The sequence below is a fragment of the Penicillium manginii genome (assembly GCF_028828005.1).
Source record: "Penicillium manginii strain IBT 31320 chromosome Unknown utg000004l:1.0-7231830.0:1.0-7236170.0, whole genome shotgun sequence".
Taxonomy (NCBI): Eukaryota; Fungi; Ascomycota; class Eurotiomycetes; order Eurotiales; family Aspergillaceae; genus Penicillium; species Penicillium manginii.
Genome location: NW_026643105.1, coordinates 5,606,719 through 5,626,872, shown reverse-complemented (window position 1 = coordinate 5,626,872; position 20,154 = coordinate 5,606,719). Strand labels below are relative to the sequence as shown.

General features: G+C 49.5%; 6 protein-coding genes across 6 annotated transcripts; 1 reads left to right on the top strand and 5 right to left on the bottom strand.

The window, feature by feature from the left end:
- Window positions 1-111: 111 nt before the first annotated feature.
- N7533_005790 (uncharacterized protein) lies at window positions 112-1,447 on the bottom strand (the record flags this gene model as incomplete). Its single annotated transcript, XM_057102440.1, has 5 exons — window positions 112-430; window positions 490-1,054; window positions 1,125-1,161; window positions 1,226-1,245; window positions 1,303-1,447. 5 exons carry the CDS (start codon window positions 1,445-1,447, stop codon window positions 112-114), a joined length of 1,086 nt encoding a protein of 361 aa, XP_056962070.1.
- Window positions 1,448-2,137: 690 nt separating this feature from the next.
- N7533_005789 (alkene reductase) lies at window positions 2,138-3,566 on the top strand (the record flags this gene model as incomplete). Its single annotated transcript, XM_057102439.1, has 3 exons — window positions 2,138-2,395; window positions 2,539-3,174; window positions 3,234-3,566. 3 exons carry the CDS (start codon window positions 2,138-2,140, stop codon window positions 3,564-3,566), a joined length of 1,227 nt encoding a protein of 408 aa, XP_056962069.1.
- A 523-nt stretch (window positions 3,567-4,089) lies between these two features.
- Window positions 4,090-6,225, bottom strand: N7533_005788 (NADPH cytochrome P450 oxidoreductase family protein; the record flags this gene model as incomplete). Its single annotated transcript, XM_057102438.1, has 1 exon — window positions 4,090-6,225. One exon carries the CDS (start codon window positions 6,223-6,225, stop codon window positions 4,090-4,092), a length of 2,136 nt encoding a protein of 711 aa, XP_056962068.1.
- A 1,350-nt stretch (window positions 6,226-7,575) lies between these two features.
- On the bottom strand, window positions 7,576-9,221 carry N7533_005787 (cytochrome P450; the record flags this gene model as incomplete). The annotated part of the gene is made up of 2 exons (XM_057102437.1): window positions 7,576-9,059; window positions 9,116-9,221. 2 exons carry the CDS (start codon window positions 9,219-9,221, stop codon window positions 7,576-7,578), a joined length of 1,590 nt encoding a protein of 529 aa, XP_056962067.1.
- A 997-nt stretch (window positions 9,222-10,218) lies between these two features.
- On the bottom strand, window positions 10,219-12,540 carry N7533_005786 (DUF3405 domain-containing protein; the record flags this gene model as incomplete). Its single annotated transcript, XM_057102436.1, has 4 exons — window positions 10,219-10,269; window positions 10,369-11,215; window positions 11,273-12,004; window positions 12,221-12,540. The coding sequence occupies 4 exons, from the start codon at window positions 12,538-12,540 to the stop codon at window positions 10,219-10,221; spliced, it is 1,950 nt and encodes a 649-aa protein (XP_056962066.1).
- Window positions 12,541-13,126: 586 nt separating this feature from the next.
- Window positions 13,127-19,148, bottom strand: N7533_005785 (proteasome activator BLM10; the record flags this gene model as incomplete). The annotated part of the gene is made up of 3 exons (XM_057102435.1): window positions 13,127-13,189; window positions 13,251-18,657; window positions 18,718-19,148. 3 exons carry the CDS (start codon window positions 19,146-19,148, stop codon window positions 13,127-13,129), a joined length of 5,901 nt encoding a protein of 1,966 aa, XP_056962065.1.
- Between the last annotated feature and the right edge of the window lie 1,006 nt (window positions 19,149-20,154).

Sequence of the window (20,154 nt, the reverse complement as noted above, 5' to 3'; positions counted from 1 at the left end):
AATACCCCGGATAATCTTAAAAAAAAGGAAATGAATGATGATTTCAGTAATTAAATAAGAGATTCTGATAAAATGTACATATCATGTGGTCATGTTCAGCGTCCAACTTGGTCAGCGACTATCACTATCCCGGCTCTCGACAGTTTGTTCTACCGCAACTGTCTTGCGGATACCATTCTCATTATACAGGGAGTCCGCTGCCTCAGGGGCCCCGGCAAAGGAGATAAGATGACTTTGATCACCGAAAGCCGTTGCTTTGTCCCATTGCGACGCGGTCTTAGATGTGGTTCCTGTCCTGCGGTCTCCGAGTTGAATCTCAGAGCTCTGGTTGTAGTATTTCTGGGACGAGTATTCCTTCCGATAATGAGCGAGCAGGACGTTAAGAACGGGGAGACAAGCGCAGATCAGACCGACACCACCCTCGGCATTTCTAAAAACAGGTTAGGAGACGCGATTCCAGATTGAAAAGGGGGGGTTTTGGACACATACCCAGACATAATGACACACATGAAAACGATGGTTTGATCGGGTGATGTACCATCTTGAAGCACCAGCACGAGTCGATACAGACTAAAGCCGACAGCGAAGCCACCAGCTCCAAGCAGACCCATAACACGTAGCTTCTTGTTCTTGGACATTTGGAGCGACCAGGTCAAGGGTAAGGGTAGGACGAGAATAATGATATCGCTAACGACACTGATAACAGAGTCGGCGATCAGGGCGGCCGTCTGGTCGAGACAAGTTCCACCACCCTCAAGTTCAGATCCCAGCCAGTAATAAGGAATGGGGTAACACATGCGGATTTTGATGATCAGGGCGATGGCGTAGTAGACGCACAAGGCGCCGAGAAGGCCGTAGATGAAGTAGACCTTGCTTCGGTAGGGAGCGAAGATGCGAGTAAGGATCGAGAGTAGGGCGATTTTGACGAAAAGTGCCATTGGGCAGTAAAGAATGGTGGCGATGTAGCAGAACTTCTTGAATTGAATGATCTCCGCCGCTCCGTCGTCAAGAGCCAGGACATCATTGATGTGGTAACCTCCTCCATGGCGGCCAACTACGTAGATGAAAGGAATATCATCAGTATTCTGCAACAATACTTCCATCCGGGTACCAAAACGACTTACTGAGAATGCCGATTCCGCAATATCCCATGAAGAGGCCCTGGGAATTTAGTCAGTAATTGATTGTTGTTGAGGGGATAAGTAGTCAGTCGCATGAATCATACCCAAGCTACAGTGCATGCATCTATGTTTCGATGTCAGTGAAGGTTTCAACAGTAAGGAGATTTGCCACGGAACTCACAGTCCTCAACTCCGAGGCGCTGCTTAAATCGAAAACGAGTGTAAAATCGTAGGGCGACAGCCGCCGATACGATCGGAATGCACAGACATTGCACCACCAGATTCAGCGTGCGATACACATCCTTTGGGGTGTTCCCGGCGGACATTTTTTTTGAAGCTGTCACTCGACCCGTGAACACAAATCGATCATGCGAGCAGAGCCGGGGGTGTCAGTGACACATAAAGGTCCTGACAGCGGATCTCCGCTCGGGGACCAGGCCGCTAGGCGCCCTCCGGCTGAAAAATTGGTATAAAGATAGGCGCAAGTTATACTAAAGTGGAGCCAGAGCTATTGATCCTTGTCTCCAATAGTGTACTAGACCACTAAGAATGATTTGACATGCATCCCTGATTGACCGCGGAAGCGATATAGTTTGTCGAATCTGGATGTCGGAAACTATTACGTGGCCGGGCCCGATGAATAGTTCTTCGCGAGTTCCGCGAAATTCAATTGCATCCACTGCAGAAGCTCCACTCTCCATTTATAGTAAAGTGCTGCGGGTACCAAGTCTCGTATTTGCAGTCTTATGCACGCCAACAAAGTCTCATGTCCACGTTCATTGCCACCGTTGTTTTACCAAGTGGCATGAGTGGATTTCATATAAACCCTAATTCTGGTTAGCCGAGCTGACACTTTTGACAAGCCAAGGTAGCAGAGGGGGAAAAAGGGGGTCACTCGTGGGAGATGAGCACATGTCTTGTGAACTGAATGTTTCCGATTGTTTGAATCCTTTTCTCCATCCTTTTCAAGTCCGGCATAAGCATAATCCCATTGTTCCTTACCTGGACCGTGAACTATGACTATCCACTACATCAGCGGCGAAGAATCTGGCCTCTTTCGGCCTTTGGCTATTTCCAATGGCGCCCTCACCCTCCGCCACCGTATTATCCATGCGCCTCTGACCCGTAACCGCGGGGTGCCTTCGAACCCTATCAGTACTCCCGAGAATCCTAATCGTATCTGGGTTCCTGGCGATCTTATTGCCGAGTACTATAGCCAACGTGCCACTGAGGGAGGTCTTCTCATCTCCGAGGGAATCCCACCTTCACTCGAGGTAACTGAATATCCATCCCCCAAGAAGAAAGAGCTAGAGAAGAAAAAAAAGCTATTTCCTAATGCCCTACCCTCTCCTACCCTACCCATGGTTCAACCGACTATTTCATGTGGAGTCGTCTAACCCTTGGCAAATTACAACAGAGCAATGGTATGCCAGGTGTACCTGGGCTTTTCACTCCCGAGCAGGCCAATGGCTGGAAGAAAGTCGTCGAAGCCGTGCACGCAAAGGGGGGCTTCATTTTCTGTCAACTGTGGCACGCTGGCCGTGCGACAATTCCCCAGATGACCGGATCTCCCGCGGTTTGCCCCTCCGCCAGCGTGTGGGACTCTCCCACGGAATGCTTTTCCCATCCTCCCGTGGGATCCACAAAGCCGGTCCCATACGCCAATCATCCGCCTGTCGAAATGTCTGTGGCGCATATTAAGCAGACCATTCAAGACTATTGCAAGGCGGCTAAGACTGCTATGGAAATTGGCTTCGATGGCGTGGAGATCCATGGTGGAAATGGCTATCTGCCTGAGCAATTCCTTAGCTCCAATGTCAATAAGCGGACCGATGATTACGGTGGTTCTCCCGAGAAGCGCTGCCAGTTTGTCTTCGAGTTGATGGCCGAGGTTGCGAAGACCATTGGCGAGCAGAACTTGGCAATTCGCCTTTCTCCTTTCGGTCTGTTCAACCAGGCCCGTGGAGAGCAACGCCTTGAAACCTGGACTCATCTTTGCGAGGGTCTGAAAAAGGATCACCCTACCCTTTCCTACGTCAGCTTCGTTGAGCCGGTATATCTCCCTGTCTCCGTCCATGGCTTTTTTTACAATAATCTAATCTTGATATTTAGCGCTATGAGCAAATCTTCAGCGAAGAAGAGAAGGATAGCTTCCTCCAGGGCTGGGGACTGAAGGATGTGACTCTCGATCGGTTCCGCAAGATCTTCGGCTCCACCCCTTTCTTCTCCGCTGGAGGCTTCGATGACTCTAACTCATGGGGTATTGTGGAAGCCGGAAAGTATGACGGACTTCTTTACGGCCGTTACTTTATCAGTAACCCGGACCTGGTACACCGTCTGGCTAAGGGACTACCTTTGACACCTTATGATCGAACTCGTTTCTACGGGCCATTTGAGGACAATGCCTTCCACTACACGGACTACCCAACTGTTGATAAGCAATAGAGATAACACTTAGATATGACATCATGACAGATTGACTCGATCGAGTTCGTTATTTGACTGTTCGAACATCATGAACACGAAACCTAGAATAAGCATTGACAACGATTATCGGTCAATACTAGTACAAATACTTCTACATCTTTCTCTAGTAGATACAATTTTATCCTGATCACTAGGTAGGGCATTTTGAGAAAACAATTAAAGGAAAAAAAACATGTTCTGATTGCAATTAATCCTTCAATCAATTATCTCTCCTTCCCGGGATTATTCATTGACTATTGCGGCGTTCTCGGGACATATTTTGCATCAGCGAGATGATAAGTGTCAAACCCCACCGGAAGCGACGGCCTTTAAAGTAACGCAGAAAGTTCACTTGTAATTCCCTGTCTCCTTCAGATTTTCTTTCATAATCAGCTTAATTGATCTCTAATAAAAGTGTCTCGCTGTCGAATCAAATAGAACAATATGTATCACAGTAAAGAAAGCCAAGGCACCTTGGTCGAATAATTCCAGCATAAAAAGTCTAACCCCAGACATCCTCTTGCCACTTATTTTTCTTCTTGACTGCCTTGCTCCAGTTGTTCACCTCATCTTCAGACCATCCCTTCGCCGTCCTCATGGTTGCCCCAACAGCCTTTTCCACTTCGCGGGCCATACCCGCGCGTCCGCAGACATAGAAACTGCCGCCCTCATCAATAAGCCTGACAACATCATCACCGAACTCCGAAACCCGATCTTGTACATATTTGCGCGGGGTACCATCTTGCCTCGAGAATGCTGTCACAACACGCAATTTATCTCCAAGGACCTTTTGCATTTCCTCCAATTCCTGTTGGTAGATGAAATCTTCGTTCGGGTTGCGGCACCCGAAGAAGAGAATCATTTGGCCAACTTCCTTTCCGATCTTTTTGACTTGACATCTTTCTGAAAGGAATGCACGAAAGGGAGCAAGACCTGTTCCAGCTCCGACCATCACCAGCGGGGTCTTTCCAGTGATAGGCAGCTTGAATTTGCTCCGACGAATGTGAGCGAAGACCTTTCCGCCCTCTAAAGCGTCACTAGGGCCATTGAGGTGATATGTAACTCCGTAGGGGTGCGGTTGAGACTGAGCCTGTTGGGAAATGGCCAAGAGGTAGTTGGATGTGACACCATGAACAAGTTCACTCGAGTTGTCAGGGAGAGGAGTTGTAGTGGCGATTGCGGTGATAGATGGCTTGCGCGGGGAGACCACGCTGCTTGATGAGATGGAGTAGTAGCGAGGGCGGAGATGGGGCAGAGTTTCGACCAGGTATGAGAGTGGGATGTCTGACCATGTCTGACCTGGACATGCAAGTTGTAGGAGACGACCGAGGTTTAGGTGGGTGCGGTTGATGAAACAGGCGTAGTTGTCCTTGTCTTGGCCGAGTTGGAGAAGGTAGGCCTTTGCCTCTGGGGTTGGTGCAAATTGTGCGAGATCACGAACATTGTCTCGATTAACCGGGGCGCAAATTTCAAGGTAGTAGCGAAACAATGCGCTTGTGCTTGTGGGTGATGGGATAGTGACCTTAGTGGCCGAGTCAATAGCCTTGATGTGGAGAGGTATGTCGCGTCGTTCGAAAGTACCAAGAACCTGCAGAAGAAGCTCGACTTCAGAGTCAGGGTTCCCTGGCCAAATTGCCAGATGATCACCAGTCTTATAGGTAAGCTCTGGCTGGTTGGTCAAGTCAAGATCCATGTGTAAACAGTGGCGGTCGGATGAAGTAAAGAGCTCTCTCGAATTCGAGATGCTCAGCGTGCGAACTGCCGAGGATTGGTTTGCTTTCCCATCGGCCTGGCCATGAGGCTCTCCATGGTGCAAGTCGATAGGCTCCAAGGACTCGTCTTCTTGGATCAACAGACTTGGGGTGTACCTGGCTTCAACTTCTTGGAAGCCCAGCTGCCCCTTGAAGACTGAGAACAGCTGGTCTTTCCAAGACATGAAGTCTTCTTCAGTCGCGCCCTCTGCATCATTTGCCTTTCCAACCGGCATCAATTTCTGGGCACCAAACTTATCCAATACCTCTACAATAACATCAACGACTTTGTTGTAGAACTTGTAGTTGGTATTTCCCAGTCCAAATGCGGCATAACGTAGGGAGGGGAGAGACACATCGTTGGTCTTGTTGATCCAGCTCCAAAAGTCGGCCGTGTTATCGCTAGGATCACCTTCACCATAGGTGGAAACAATGAATATGGCGAGCTTGGTGTTGGGGATTTCTTTGATGGTAATTGGGTCGTAATCGGAGAGGTCTGCGGTCATGCTTTCCTGACCCCATCGAACAGATATTTCTCTGGCCAGACGATGGGCAAATCCTTCAGCTGTACCAGATTGCGATCCCCAGAAGACAACAATATTTTTTCCTGATTCCTCTAATTTTTGTGCAATATTCCGGGTTTCTTTGTTGGCATTGGCGCCAGTCTGGCCGCCATTTTTCAATTGTGGTCTCTCATATGCCAGGTAGGCATATGGGTCAGGCTGATCCCAGAGGTATCCACGAGAGATATAGGCACCCGATATACCAGCAATGACGGCCAATGCCGCATAATCAGCGATCCCAGTTGGCGTTGCGTACTTGGAGAGCTCATCGAGCAACTCCGGTGGGACATTCCATTGTGACGCTAATTGTGAAAGCAATGCCATGATGTGAAAAGATAGTGATAACAATTCTTCAGTAGGTAAAGTCGGATCAGCATATATACTAGTATGTATGTATGTCGTATTTTTTTTCCAAGGTTGGAGAGATGGCGAGTTGAGATGGGTGAATGGGATCAATCAATACCAGAGAGAAGAGAATCCGGGGTTTATCTCGCGTTCAAATATCAAATTCACGAGCAGCTGACATTTCACCCCGCATAGACTGGTATCCCGAAATCGAGAAAGAATTCCCGATCGGAGTTGATATTGGGGCAAAAAATAGGCTTGAGATCTGCATAAGCTCCAAGTTCCCCACGTCCTCGCGGGGAAAATTACCTAGCATGGCGAAGGCATCGGCGGTTATTGACTGCGGGTATTCACCACGCCGACCTACTGATTGGCTCGAGGAACCAGGGTGCTCAAGTCCACACTTTATGGAGGCTTGGCTCCATAGGAAAATATCCCCCGAAGCGGCCTAACAGGCGAAACGAAAACAACAAGAGATCGCCCTGGGTCACTTCAGTCCCCACCACCCTTTTCACCCCCCGGAGATCCAAAGAACCCAGATAATGTGGAACCCAGATTCCGTCAACAAATAAAGGAAGTTGTTCGATATCTGTACTGGCTTTGTGGCAGTTGATTTATTTCTGAACCAGGATGATATGGTAGTTGACAATGCAATGGGTGCGAGCGAGAGACGCGATCCTGCAAGGCCAGGCTATCATACTCCGGTGCACCAAATACCGTTCGAACACCAGCAAGAGATTTTTTTTGGACATACTCTGGATTCTACTCAAGAATTGTCATGATGCAGGCGGAAAATAGATCGCCTGGAACAGCCAAAAAGATTGCCGGGGCAACTTCCCCGAACGGGAGAGGCACTCGGAACTCTTTCGGGTAAAGACCCCGCGCGGGGAAAACCACCTTAGGATAATCGAGACTTTCGAGATGGCGGGGTCGCGGGGTAATGGGAGTACTTTCGAGATGATCTGGAGGTGGCCAGAATTCTATCTCATGGAAATCTGGGACTCGGCGTAACTTCCGACGCGTACTATCACGCGCCTGATTTGCGAGACATGCAGTATGCAAACTCCACGCGACCCTTGGTCATAGCTCAGACCGGGGTTTGGTGTGTATCTCTTCTTCTTTTTTTTGCGATTTACAACTAGTATCTGAGTGATTGAAAGCTTATTCAGACGAAACAAAGATTTAAGTGTAGACTGGTCAGATACAATTTCCCGACTGTTTATCAAGAAAGGTCTATTCGGGGTTCTTCAAGGTATCTCATCAAAAATATGAGATCAAAATGGGGGGGTAATCATGATAGAAAATAAAGAAAAATCGCCAGCAATGAATCTATGCCTCTGCACCCCTGTCCCGGCGCCAAATTTTCACGGGCATGTCGCCTAAAATCAGATTCATTGTCTCCTCGCGCTGCAATTCCCATCCGGGGTAGGCCAGAGCAAAATCGTATCGATGTACCATAGATGCCACAGCCTTAGTTTGCTCTAGGTAAGAAATGTTCCGACCAATGCAGGAACGAGCACCAGCAGAGAAAGCAATTAGGTACGGCTGAAGGGATTTGCCCTCCTCTCCCAACCACCGCTCAGGAATGTACTGATCGGCGTTGGGGAAGACACTTTCAAGGCGATGGGCAACAAAAGCAGACATGCTCACAGTAGTACTTCCAGCAACCCAGTCTCCAAGAATGTTGGCGCCCTCGGGAGGAGTCTCGCGAGGCAGTCCGTGGGAAGTGGGAGGGAAGATACGGAGAGATTCATCCAGGCAAGCACGCAAATAGGGCAAGTGTTTTACCTTGTCGTAGTCTGCGACCACCTCATCCTCATCCAAGACGGAATCAAGCTCCTCCCGTAACTTCCCAAGAGCCTTGGGGTTGCGTAGGAGCTGGTACATAACGTTGGTAATAGCAACAGCGGTGGTAACACTGCCAGCATTCATCATAATGTTGCACTCAGCAACAACTTCACCCCACTCGAGGTTGTTAGCGTTGCCATTCTTATCCTCCATAAGTGCCTGGAAGAAGTCGTCGAGCTTTTCGCCATTCTCGTAGCGCTCTAAACGCTTGCTTCCTCGGTGCCACATGATGTTTTCCCAGTCATCGGCTGACTTCGACATGCGCTTGAAGAATGGAATCACATCCACCAATTTGTTGATCGTCAGGTACCAATTGTAATCCCACAGAAGGTAGGATTGCTTCCGAGCAGTAGGATAAAGTGCTCCACGAAGGCTAGTCTGATATGTCGAGCCGTCTTTTCGCTCAGCAATGACCATATCGTTGCCGGCATCAAGGAATCCCAGTTTCTCAGAAAGACCAATATCGGCAATGGCATCCAGAGTGAAGAAGTTGTTCCAGCTACGTAGGTCCAGAGTCAGGTCGTTCTGATCAGGTGCTACCTTTCCAGACGCCACATCTTCTTTAGGAGCCAGAGTGCAGACCTTGTCGAAATGCTTGAACATTCTTTGGACCTTATCGGTAACCTTGTATTCCCAGCTCTCTAGGTTCTTCAAGGCGTAGGCCGACGAGAGAACCTTTCGCTTGCGGGAGTGGTCAGGCTTGTCGACAACATCCGCCAGATTATAATGGCTCCCTACAGGAACGGAGTATGCGCCGTCCTTAGTGCACTTTGTGTTGTGTCCGTAAATGTCTTTGATGGCCCGGGCATCTCCATAGGAGAGCGCGTTGGGGGCCGTCCTAATGACAGGGTGCGTCTTGTGTAGCTCTGATAGCTCCCTTGATCGGAAGCCTCTTCCGGCCATGAGCATAAAAGGTATCGCTGAGAACCCAGAGAAGGGGGAGAGGTTGGGGTATTTGCGCAATCCTAGTAGACACCGTCAACAATCTCCTTCATCGTGTTTCTTATGCACAGTGACATACCCTTTGGATCACGAAGATATTCAATATACGGTAGAATGACAAAGTATGCGAAAGCAAAGAAGGTGATGCCAATCGCATATGGAGCCAGTGAGAAGACCGACCACATGGTGCCGGATTGGCTCAAGTTTGCTGCCAATGAGGCCATTTCGAACAAAATAGTCCTCGGCAAAGATAGTCCTGAGATTAAAGACCCAAGGAGAACTGTAAATAAATCAGAAAGAAGAAATTGAAGAGTCTGACTTGGAAATTAAATCAGCTACCTAGGTGGATTATGATTTAACTTAAGTATCATTTTCAAGTTGAGATCAGGTCCAGTTTTTCAAACTATATCCCCTCAGCCAGGTGTGGAGGAGCTCCATGCCACTTAGCCTGGAAATACAACCCGCGCTTCTCGACGAAGATTTCCTTGGAGGGGATTGGGAAACCAGATTTCTGCAGTAAAGTGTATCAGAATAAACTGTCAGTGGCCGTGTCTTTCACCCTATGACCTATCTGTGGCCAGGGTGGGTCTTGGAGGGACGGGGAAAGTTGCCCTCGCAAGAACTGGAAATTTGCCCCGGCCACCTTGAGGCAGCATCCCTAATATTGGCTGGGGCGATAAGGGAGTTTTGCGGGGTTTGGGGATGTGGCTGATTTGATGAGCACATGGCCTGGGTAAATTTTCTAATTAAAGAAGCCAGGATATTAAGCATAACCCAATCACACCAGCTTCCTACTTGACTCGTATTAATCCCGGGGACCGCTGCTGCCGATGACGGCATTTACGGCAGATGAAATGATATTGCTTGACAAAATAGATTAACGGCGGAGGCGATGTCTTAGCTATTCTCGTGAATGCCTTCACCTGGGCATAGTCCACCCTATGCGAAGATTCGAATATATGATATCCAATTATTTCAGAAGTACAGGTCAAATCACTACCAACGTACGAAACGAAATCTGCTAGTAACATGTAAAACTATCCGCTGCTCGTTATAAGCAGAATCAAAGACTTTCAAAGAAGCGATCAAGATCTAAAAGGGTAAAAACAACCTCCAATGAGATATTTTAGGTCCAGGCTCATGGTACAGCCCTGTCAGGCCCAAACCTCCTGGCCGTGTTCTTTACGGTGTGGAGAAACATAGATGGAAAACAATGCCGACCATAGCGAACCTCTGTTGACTGTATTAAGACAGAAGTTAGCGCGATCCCCAGGAATAAGGAACTCCCTCACGTGAGCTTTAAATAAATTAAGAAGAGCATGTGCGACATACCCTCTTTCCACCTTCATTAGCTGCGGTTCGAAACCCCATCCACCTCCTAAACATGTCCTCCGCGGTATGTGTGGTGAACATATACGAAAGTCGGTACATGATGTGATCATATATATGATCAAAGTTCCAGATACTATCCGGACCACCATTTATATTCTCCGGCACCCCTCTATTGTAGATGCGTGCGAGCTCTTCAGAGGTCCATTGACCGTCCGCATAGATTGGATGTGGAACGTGCACTGCTTTCAACCCATGATACATAGCCCATGATGCGCCAGTCATTTCCGATGCAAGGCCCAATCCCTTTGCCGCTTGTGCATTATGGATCAAATCAAGTAAACGTTTTGAATACCGACCCATCGTAATAACAGCTGCCCGTCGTGGAGTGTCGATACCATACCTGAAGTTCCAAATGATATCCGGAAAGGTCCACGCCGTGTCTTTCGGGTTGAAAATTGGCAAAAAGGTTATCATGTCTGCTTCTTCGCCCACGCCCCAGGTATAGTTGTCATTTTTCGGGCGTGCAGTCGCCGGACTCGGACCGAGTGATCGAATTCCAGTACCAAATATTGGCCCCCAGACTGTATTGTCGGATACTTCTGCAAGACTCTCATCGACCATTCGAGTAAACTGGTCCCACGTTCCATGTTCGCCTGGGGTGTAGAAATAGGCATTGCGCTCCCATAGGTACTTTCGCGGCTGTTTTCTCGCAAATGATACCACTTTATCCAGGAAGTGATAGACATGTCCGGTATGCCGGCCGTCCATTTCTAGCTGCCAATAGAAATCAAAGTTGGGGTATAATTGGGAGAATATCTCCAATGGCTGATGGTGCTGCAAAATGGGGCTATAAGTTAGAATTAGCACAAATCGAGTAGAAACCATTAGCAGATTGCCCTCTTACCTGTGCTCGGCAATCTTTGGATACCACGCCTCAAGTAGCTTGTTATTGAAGAAGAGAGCCATGCTGCGAAACTCTGCCGGAATAGAATTTCGGAGTCGGTTCATCGTCTTTGTATCGGAGAAGATAGGGAGGTCGTCATCCTTCACATGGACTAGAAGGAAGACTTCATACTCCCCCCCAGAATGCAGAGAAAGCTCCATGATTAAAGCTCGAAGATATTGACGATGATTCTCGGTCCAGGTCATAGTATGCCATGATCGGATAAGTAAAGCCGACCTATTATGATAACGCTTCTGGCCAGGCAAAGGGGTATCGTACGAGTCATATGTCTTCTGTGGAGGCCGTCTCAGCTCAAACGAAAGAGGTCGTTCTTGAGTTTGAGTCGTCGCCGATCCTGGACGATATCGGTCGACATTTCTCTCAAAGCAGAGGGATTGTAGCTCGTGCCAATCCACCTCAGACCAAGGGACTTGAGGAGGACGGGTAAACCCAGGGACATCTTCTTCGCTCATTTCATCATATCCGTAGGCTCCAAAGCGAGAGTATCGATCAGTACAAACGTTCCCATCGAGATCCATGGCCTCGAAAGAACCGAATTGAGACTCAGGAAATCCAATCTGGTTCCCTTTGTAAACGAGCATCATGTCCTCCAAGCGGGTTCGATCAAGATCTCGGCCTCTTGGGCCTAGGCAGGGCTGAAAAACTCCCTCGTTCTCCTTCTTCCATTTGCGACTGTTATATCGGGGGTAGGGATCATATATCGAAGGTTTGGGGTGAGGGGGGGTCAGGGGAGTCGAATTCATCACTACTGGTGAGAGTCAAGGTTCCACCAATGTAGAATCTGATATCCCTGTGTGTCATATACATTAGCGCTGTTAGTCCTGGTAGGAGCCTCGTCATGTAGTAGTAACAACTTGAATTCTACGCTAACTTGAACTGTGGACAAACCTTCTTGCATGCACGAAGCCCATATCATCCACTTCTCGTCGATCTTCGACTTCTGTCTCTCCCGGGACAAAGACGTATTCGATCCCATCAGGATCACGATATTGGCCAGGACGAAGGATTCCTGGCTTTTGATACGAGACCAACGCACACAGAAGCGAGAGCTCCGGATGAACAGAGAGGTATGAGTATGTTTCAAGAACAGTCATCACAAGAGCCAAATATCCAAGCCATCGCATCCATGTTGTCGGGCGCAGGCGCAGTGATCTCCTCGTTCTGAACCTCGGAGGCTTTTGGAGTTGCAATCCCAGTACCGGGTCCATTGTGAGTTGCCGACCTAGCTGTCGCAAAATATCACATATTCCGACAGAATTGTCGAGTAGAAGCAATCCATGTTAGGGAGGGATACGGTGCCGGGTGTCAGAGGAGACGATGTCATTACTACGCGGTCTTGACTGCATCCCCGCTTGACAATCTAGTAGAGCACCTCCCCTCGACCCCGATATTAGGTATTTCATGGTACTACGTATATTATTGGTCATCACCAGCCTCTACCAACTTTAGAATTCAAAGGAAATGACACTGTCTCCTCTGCAGTGCATACATTCAATCAAAGACCGAGAACCTTCATGTAATTACTCAATTGATTAAGGAATGAATTTCCGTTCAGAGAGCCGACCTGGGTATGCACAAAACACGAACACAACAAAATAAAGGGTTTCAACAGAACAACCTGATCAGAGTATGTTCAGACATTGAATGCGGTAACTCGATTGCCACCTGGAGAAGGTCTCTTCAAGTCTTTACAAGCGGCGTAACCATGCGCTTCAAAATTGATTATCCACAAGTGTATTCATAGTGCTATCAAAGATATCAACCCTTTTTGGGGCAAAGGTGGCATGGATTGGATTAAGCGAAGTAGCTCTTCCAAAGAACACCCGAAAGGTCCTCAAGTTGATCCTGTGTAAATGCCTAGAATAAATCGCGTTAGTATCCAACTTGAAACAGGGTTGTATTGTCGATGGTAACTCACCTTCGCATCGATATGCCAAGTATCTTGTCTGGTCTTCTTGAATTCACTAATGATCGACTTCACACTGGAACCAACGACGCCGGGATCATTTGCAGCTCGAATGCTGAGTGTAGTCAACGCCTCGGGCATCCAGTGTGGAGGGGGGCTGTTGTAGGGGAAAGCTTGGATCAGCGCGCCAAGTCCCAGCACCGCGCCGTGACGGACAATAATCAGGCGGTTGTGCTCAGGGGTAGGGGTGCCGGCTCCAGAAGAGACCGCAGAAGAAATTCCAGAGCGGAAGTTCTTGGGCTTCTTCGGGAGCGGGTTATCCGCAAGAAGTTTGGTGAAACGCTCCTGGAATCGGCTGACCATCTTGTTACGCAGGAAAATAGGCGAGCAGCGAATCATTCCAGAGAGGGTAGCCGAGGCGCCTGCGCGGACTTCATGCTGGGGGTCTTCGAGCATGGATGCGATGCACTCAAATAGCTTATCGCGGTCTGCGGGGTCGAGCAAAAAGAGGCGGCGGAAATAGATGATCTGGATGTTGATCATGACACGTAGGCGCTGATGCCATGATGGGGCTGTCTGTCCAATACGGATGAGGGATTTAATAAATTCAGAGTCCTTCTCGGCAGGGTAGGGGATGTTAGGAAGGTGGCGGAAAACATGATAGGCGAGAGATTGGAGCTCAGGGTCTTCCTTGACATCCATCATATGCAGAAGCTGCGCCGTGAAAACGTCAGGGAAGAAGGAGACCAACTGTGTGCATTCGTGGGAGGAGAGAGTTGAATCCAGCCAAAGGAGCACAGTTTTGCTGCCAGAGGTATAGGAGGTTGGCGTTTGCTGACCAGGAGTTCTGGCCTTTCGCCATTCTTCAATTTGGTCGAAAACGCCGCGAACCATTGTTGAGAACTCGTTGGAAGGAGTGTAGGGATAGCTTCCAACCGATGATGCGGACTTCTGAGCATCCAAGAGATGTTGAAGATCGGGATACGACTCGTGGTACCTGGTGCGGTATATCGTGGCAAGAGTTTGACCCATGGCTTCACGAACACCCTTGTAGGGGTGGTCCAAGTGCGCGAGGAAATCCTTGACGATGGGCTTTTCCAACTGGAAATGCCAGCCAGCGTCAATAATGCATTGATGGAGCAGGTTGATCTTTGAGCTTTCCTTAAAAGCTGCGTTAGTTGACATGTCTAGCCGGAAGCTAGCAAGCCAATCGACCAAAGGCCAGGCTCGTCGCGGGTCACGACACTGCAGGATCATGTGAAGGAAGGTTGTCCAGTATCCGGAGTTTTCAGGTGTCAGGCCGTCGGTAAAGATCTTCCTTACGATAGGGAAGGCATACTCCCAAACCATGGCGCGGTTGTCCACGCTCGAATCAGTCACTGAACTGATCAGGGCTCCGAGGATCTCAGCAGTGGCGCGGTGCTGATGCTTATCACTGCCATCTTCAAAGACGACCTGAATCTCCTCCTGGATATCCTTGAACGAAACAGCCGTAAGTCCATCACGAAGCATAAGCTCGAAAGCATAGAGGAGCATCATGGCACACGACATGCGGAACTTGTCTGCGGAAGGATCCCTCGGTTCCTGTTTCAAGTAGGCGAAGAACTTGGAGAACCACTCGCGGGTGAATAGTTTGCCCATTTGAGTCCGTACGCTCCACTCAACTTCGTCATACTCAATATCACGAGCCACGTTAGACTTGTATGCGGGCATAGTCTTACCCCATACCAGCCATCCAGGGAAATCATGGTCCACGTAGTATTCAGCCTCGGGGTTGGCAAAGCTGGTCAAGTACTCCTGCGTCCAGTCTTTCTCATATGGGCGCGTCGCAACCTTAATCTTCGAAGGGAACCGCTGGTGGCCCAGAATGTAGTTCTTGTACTCGTGGCTGCAGATAGCTCGCACGTCGATCATCGTGAACAACGCAATGAGCGCCTGAGAATACATGCCCCGTAGGCCGGGGTGGTCATCGATCGAGCCAATGGTAACCAGCTCAATCAAATTCTGACTGGCAATGTAGTCAAAACGCAGGCCCATTGTGATTACAATGGTCGCAGCACGGCTAGCAATCTTCCAGTGCGAGACGCGTGCTAGGTTGACAAGCTCTTCGGCGAGATCGGCCTTCTTCTTTTCGATTGCTGCACGCTTCTTGTTGATAACCTTTCGCTTCTGCTCAATCTCATCAGTGAAATCAACAGTTGGAGCAATTGCCTCCACAATGTCACGATCGAGGATAGCCATCCTTTCCATAGCGCGACCGTAATCCATAATCTGGAACACGGCACCTGAGCAGATCTTCTGGACAGAAGGTTTATCAACAGCGCTGGCATCGATGAAGGTCCGAATCAAGGCTGGCGTAAACTTCCAATTCCTGCCTGCTGTCTTTGCAATGCTGCTGAGAAGGAGTGAGAACAGTGCACCCTTGATACGCGCATGGTCGTTCTCTTTCACGCCCCTCTGCAGGGCCCTTAGAAGAGGGGGAATGATGAGATTGCGAGCTCCCCATACTGCTTTAAGTGCGGACTCGCCGGCATTTTGGGCGTTACGTCGGGTCTCAGTGTACATGGAGACGCATGATTCGGCAAGATCGTAGAGCAGTACTTCGTCAAGCTTAGATCGCGGTCGCGGGGCAGAATTGTGACGGAGCCGCTGCAGATGATACACATTGGCTCTTCGCACAAGCAATGCTCTTGGGTAGTCCTTACGGACACCACTCATCTTGTATGGGTGAATGTCAGCAGCCAGAAGTCGTGTGACACGGTCCAGGACGTGAGCTGATCTTTCGATACCAACATCCACAAACCAGGATCGGAATGCCGAGTAGAGAGCTCCGAAACAAGGCACATCATCTTCCTGCTTGTCGCTCAGGAAACGATGAGTCTCATGCAGGACCCAACCAGCTCGTTCGCGGATCTCGTGGATGGTGTTGTAGAGAGAATCCCCTTCGTGTAGCGGATATCCCGTCGGGTAAGGGAAACTTTCCCTGATGAGGGCCTCGTCAGTATTATCGAGAGCAGCCTCGGCCTCTTCATCGCTTGTCCCGTTGGAGAAAGTAGAATCCTCCGCTTGCTCAAACTCACTGGAGACGGCAGATGCGCTCTTCAAGATATCGGGCGAGGTTTTGGCTGCCGCCTTGGGATCAAAGAGAACGGAAATACCAGAGAGGAGCAGCCGCAGAAGCACCAAGTTTCGTGTAACTTCATCAGACCACTCCTTACCGCTGCCGTCTCGCTTGACGCTCGAGGTCTCATTCGTCAACCCAGTCAAATGCTTCAACGCCGACTCGGCTTGGTTTTTGAAGACATCGACGGCGAACTCCAGCTCTTCGCGCTTAGGCACATGCCAATTGATATTGAGATTTCGCACATCAGCGCTGTAACTCCAGTGCTTCGGCCCGATTCCGCCAGCTGAATCCGCCTTCTCGTAGAGGGAGTAATCACTGGTGTATGTTCCAGTGAGATTAAGCAAGAGATGGTGAATGAAATTGGAGATATGAACGGTTGGGATACCGCGACATTTGTTCTGCATGTAAACTGCGATGTCAAAGAGCTCCTGGCGATGAGCCAGGACGGCATCGCCAACATGAACCACGCACATGCTCAACATGCTGACGTTCCAAACCAAGCCACGATCACGAGGCAAAACGTCTGTACCAGTTGTTCGGGTCGATCCGGCACCATTGTCCTCAATTTCGGTGCGAATCGCTTGGGTAAGAACTGGGATGAACCGCTTGAGCGCCTTTTCAGGATTGACTTTGCAAAGTGCATTGCAAATGAAGGCCATGGCGTCTCGAGCCTGGTGAATGACGTGGTTGGATACAAAATCGACGATCTTGGAGAGGGCAATATCGTAGTATTCGGGTGATAGGGAGGCAAGGAGAGGCATGAACGTAGCGGGCAATGTGTTCACAATGTTTTCTTCTGGGGAGCCATTGCGAACTCGAGTGACATCTGGCAGGTTCTCGAGAAGTGTGAAAACCCGGCCAAGGAACGAGATGGTAAAATCGCCAAAACCACAGGTTGATGATCGCAAAATCATTTCCTCCGTTGTATCGTCAAGTTCAGTATCGTAATTGAACTGCACGTCAGACCCTTCTTCTTCCATTCGCTCCATTTCGCCAGAAATCCACTGCATGGCCAGCATGTTACAGTTAACATCTTCTCTTCCTTGAGTCATGTCAACCATAGGGATGTTGTAGCATGCTGACTGGATAAAAGAAAGGGCATGGAGCGACTTCTCCAGATCGTTGGCATCAATACCAGGCAAAGAAAGACCAAGGAGAGTTGTCATATGACAACGATAACCCCTGGTTCTAGTGATAACACGAGATAGTACTTGCATGGCGCGCAGGGAGGATGTTGTCCGATGAACTTCGACTAGACCCTGTAGTGCGGGATAAATTCTCTGCAAGGCCCCGGGAAGGATCAGATGGGGTTCCAAATAGGCAAGGCCTTGAAGGGTGGACAGCGAGAAAGTCATGGCAGTGCTGCTCTTGGCGTAGATACCCATGAAGATTACGTCCCTCAGACACAAGACAAAGCGGCGCTTCAATGGCTCAGTCAGTCGTCGCTCAGCCGGTACTTCCATCTCTCCACTTTGCTCACGATTCCAACGCATCACGAAGAAGTCCGTTAGATAATAAACTAATTGTGATAGAGTCTTTGTCCAGCTACCTGAGTTCGACGGATGGAAGAATGTCTCAACGGCCTGAATGAGGCCCTCCAGATGCGAGAGAACGGAATCTTCAGACTCCAGACAAGCAGGGGAAAGCGACATCACTATCCAACGGGCAATGTGGTGGGCAACAGGGTGCTTCCGTGTATCGCGATCAAGCATAATACCCAACCCGGAAGAAATATCTACCAAGGCGCTGTAAGGCGATGAAGACTGTCCTACTGGGATCTCCAAGAGTCGCAGGGTCGCTGTGAAGATGAGCGCGGATTGTTCTTTCGTAAAAAGACCATGTTCGGAGAAGGGGATATGAGCGGCTGTCAAGGAATCCCTAGCCAACCGTGACAAATAGTCCAAATATGTTGTGTCGAAAGTCTTCGAGCGCCCAACCAGGGACCATAGGTGGAAATGAGTCGGTAGATAGGTTTGAGGGAGGAGGTCTTGTCGGTCCGCGGGAGCGGGCGATGTTGGAAGCAACAGGTTGATCAACCCCGCGACCACGAAAGCGCCTTCAGAGAAAGAGGTTGTGTAATGGGGGAGGAATTCTTCAAGCATCGCGGGAACCTCGCATGGGTCGATGAACAGCTGCGCGAAGGCGCAAAGCTTGGTCAACGTCTTCACATTCCGTTTCAGGTTTGTCGAGTGAACCAATCCGGACTCGGTCGGGAGTACGAAGGCCTTCAGTTCTTTGTAGAGAGGCTTCCAGTCAAGGGTGAGGTCTTTCACGGGTCGAAGATAGTGCTTGCGCCTGCGTTATGATTAGCACCAAAGCTTCCCCGCTCATCCAGGTTATCTGGGAATCACTCACTTGGTAAGAAGCATGAACATGCTCGCAAATCGCTCAGAGACCCCGGGATCTATCCCGGGAGCTAACGAAAGCTCGTAGTACAGCTTCACAAGGTTGATCCGCTCCTTTCGAGTCGGGTCGAATTTCAACGATAGCCATCCTCGGAGCTCGCGTGTCCAGTGGACAGCTCCCGGGCTGAAATCGCCGGCCTCCACGGACACATATAGCTGATTCAAGATCTCTCTCAGAGTCCTTTCCCGTTCTGTCTCATCCTCTAACGGATATGGAAGGTATTCAAAGTATGGATAGGTGCGCGGGCGAACACGGGCTTTGGGCTCGCCACTGCCGTTTACCGCGGCAGGCTCACCACCTGGTGAGGTGGCCCGGGAGATCTCCGAGGCATGGGGGAAATTATCAGATGTCAGAATCGCCTTGAGGCTTGAGGCGTCCATAATCGCATGCGAGGGAGGGGGTAGGAGGACGAGGGGGGGGAAGGTGGAGATGGGGGCGAGGAAGGGAGTTGGCGTGGAGGTCAGATCGGGGTCTGATCTGAGATACGTCAGCAAGCCCGAAAAAGAAGTTCCTAGAAGTATCACCGTGTCATATCACAGGAAGCAGCAATTTGGATGTTAGCATACCTTTTTCACCACAAGACTCGGAATTCCACGCCGCTGGGTAGGAGAGTTGAGACCGGAGGAAGCGTTGCACACGGCCGGAAGCGCATGAGGTATTGGGCTCTCGGGAAAAGCAACGCGAAGCTCCAAAGTGGGCTGGGGATCAAGTTGGGGGCCAGCTCTTAGTAATCGAGGGATGGTGGTTCTTTGAGGGAGTAATCAACAACCTTGGGGAGGGCTAGGAGGTTCAACCAGAAGGATGAGGTCTCAAGTTGGAGCTGGATGACATAATTCCACGGTAACTGCCAAAGAGAGGAGAGCTGCAGTACTAGAAGTTAAACCGAACTACGAGTAATGTACATCGTATAGTTAAGTTAGTTCACTAGGTCGATTTAGATATTTTTCTGTTCTCATTCAGATTTTGCCTACCTTTTATCTACTTGAATTTATCCCGGGATACGTGGTTTTTGGGTTTTCTTTACCAGGCAGCGAGAGTACGCCTCACCAGCCCAGCCCAACTTAGGCAGAATCCTTACGCAAGCGGAACACACACCTGGTCCAACCACAAAGTTATTACGATCCGATTAATGCCTGTCATTGGTGATTAATTCATTTTCACAAGTGCGAATAATCATGCCGGCGGCAAAAAAGAACCGAAGAGAACCCCTTGGATCAACGCATAGCCCACCATGGCTTGGGTCGCGACCGAGAGAAGGCTGCGGCTCTGGCTCGGGCTCTTGCGGGGACCCTGCAACCCGTCCATAGCTGTCGACACCAACCACCAATACCATAAGGGATATCCAGATGAGATCCGGTTGATGATCTGTACATGATAACTAGTCAA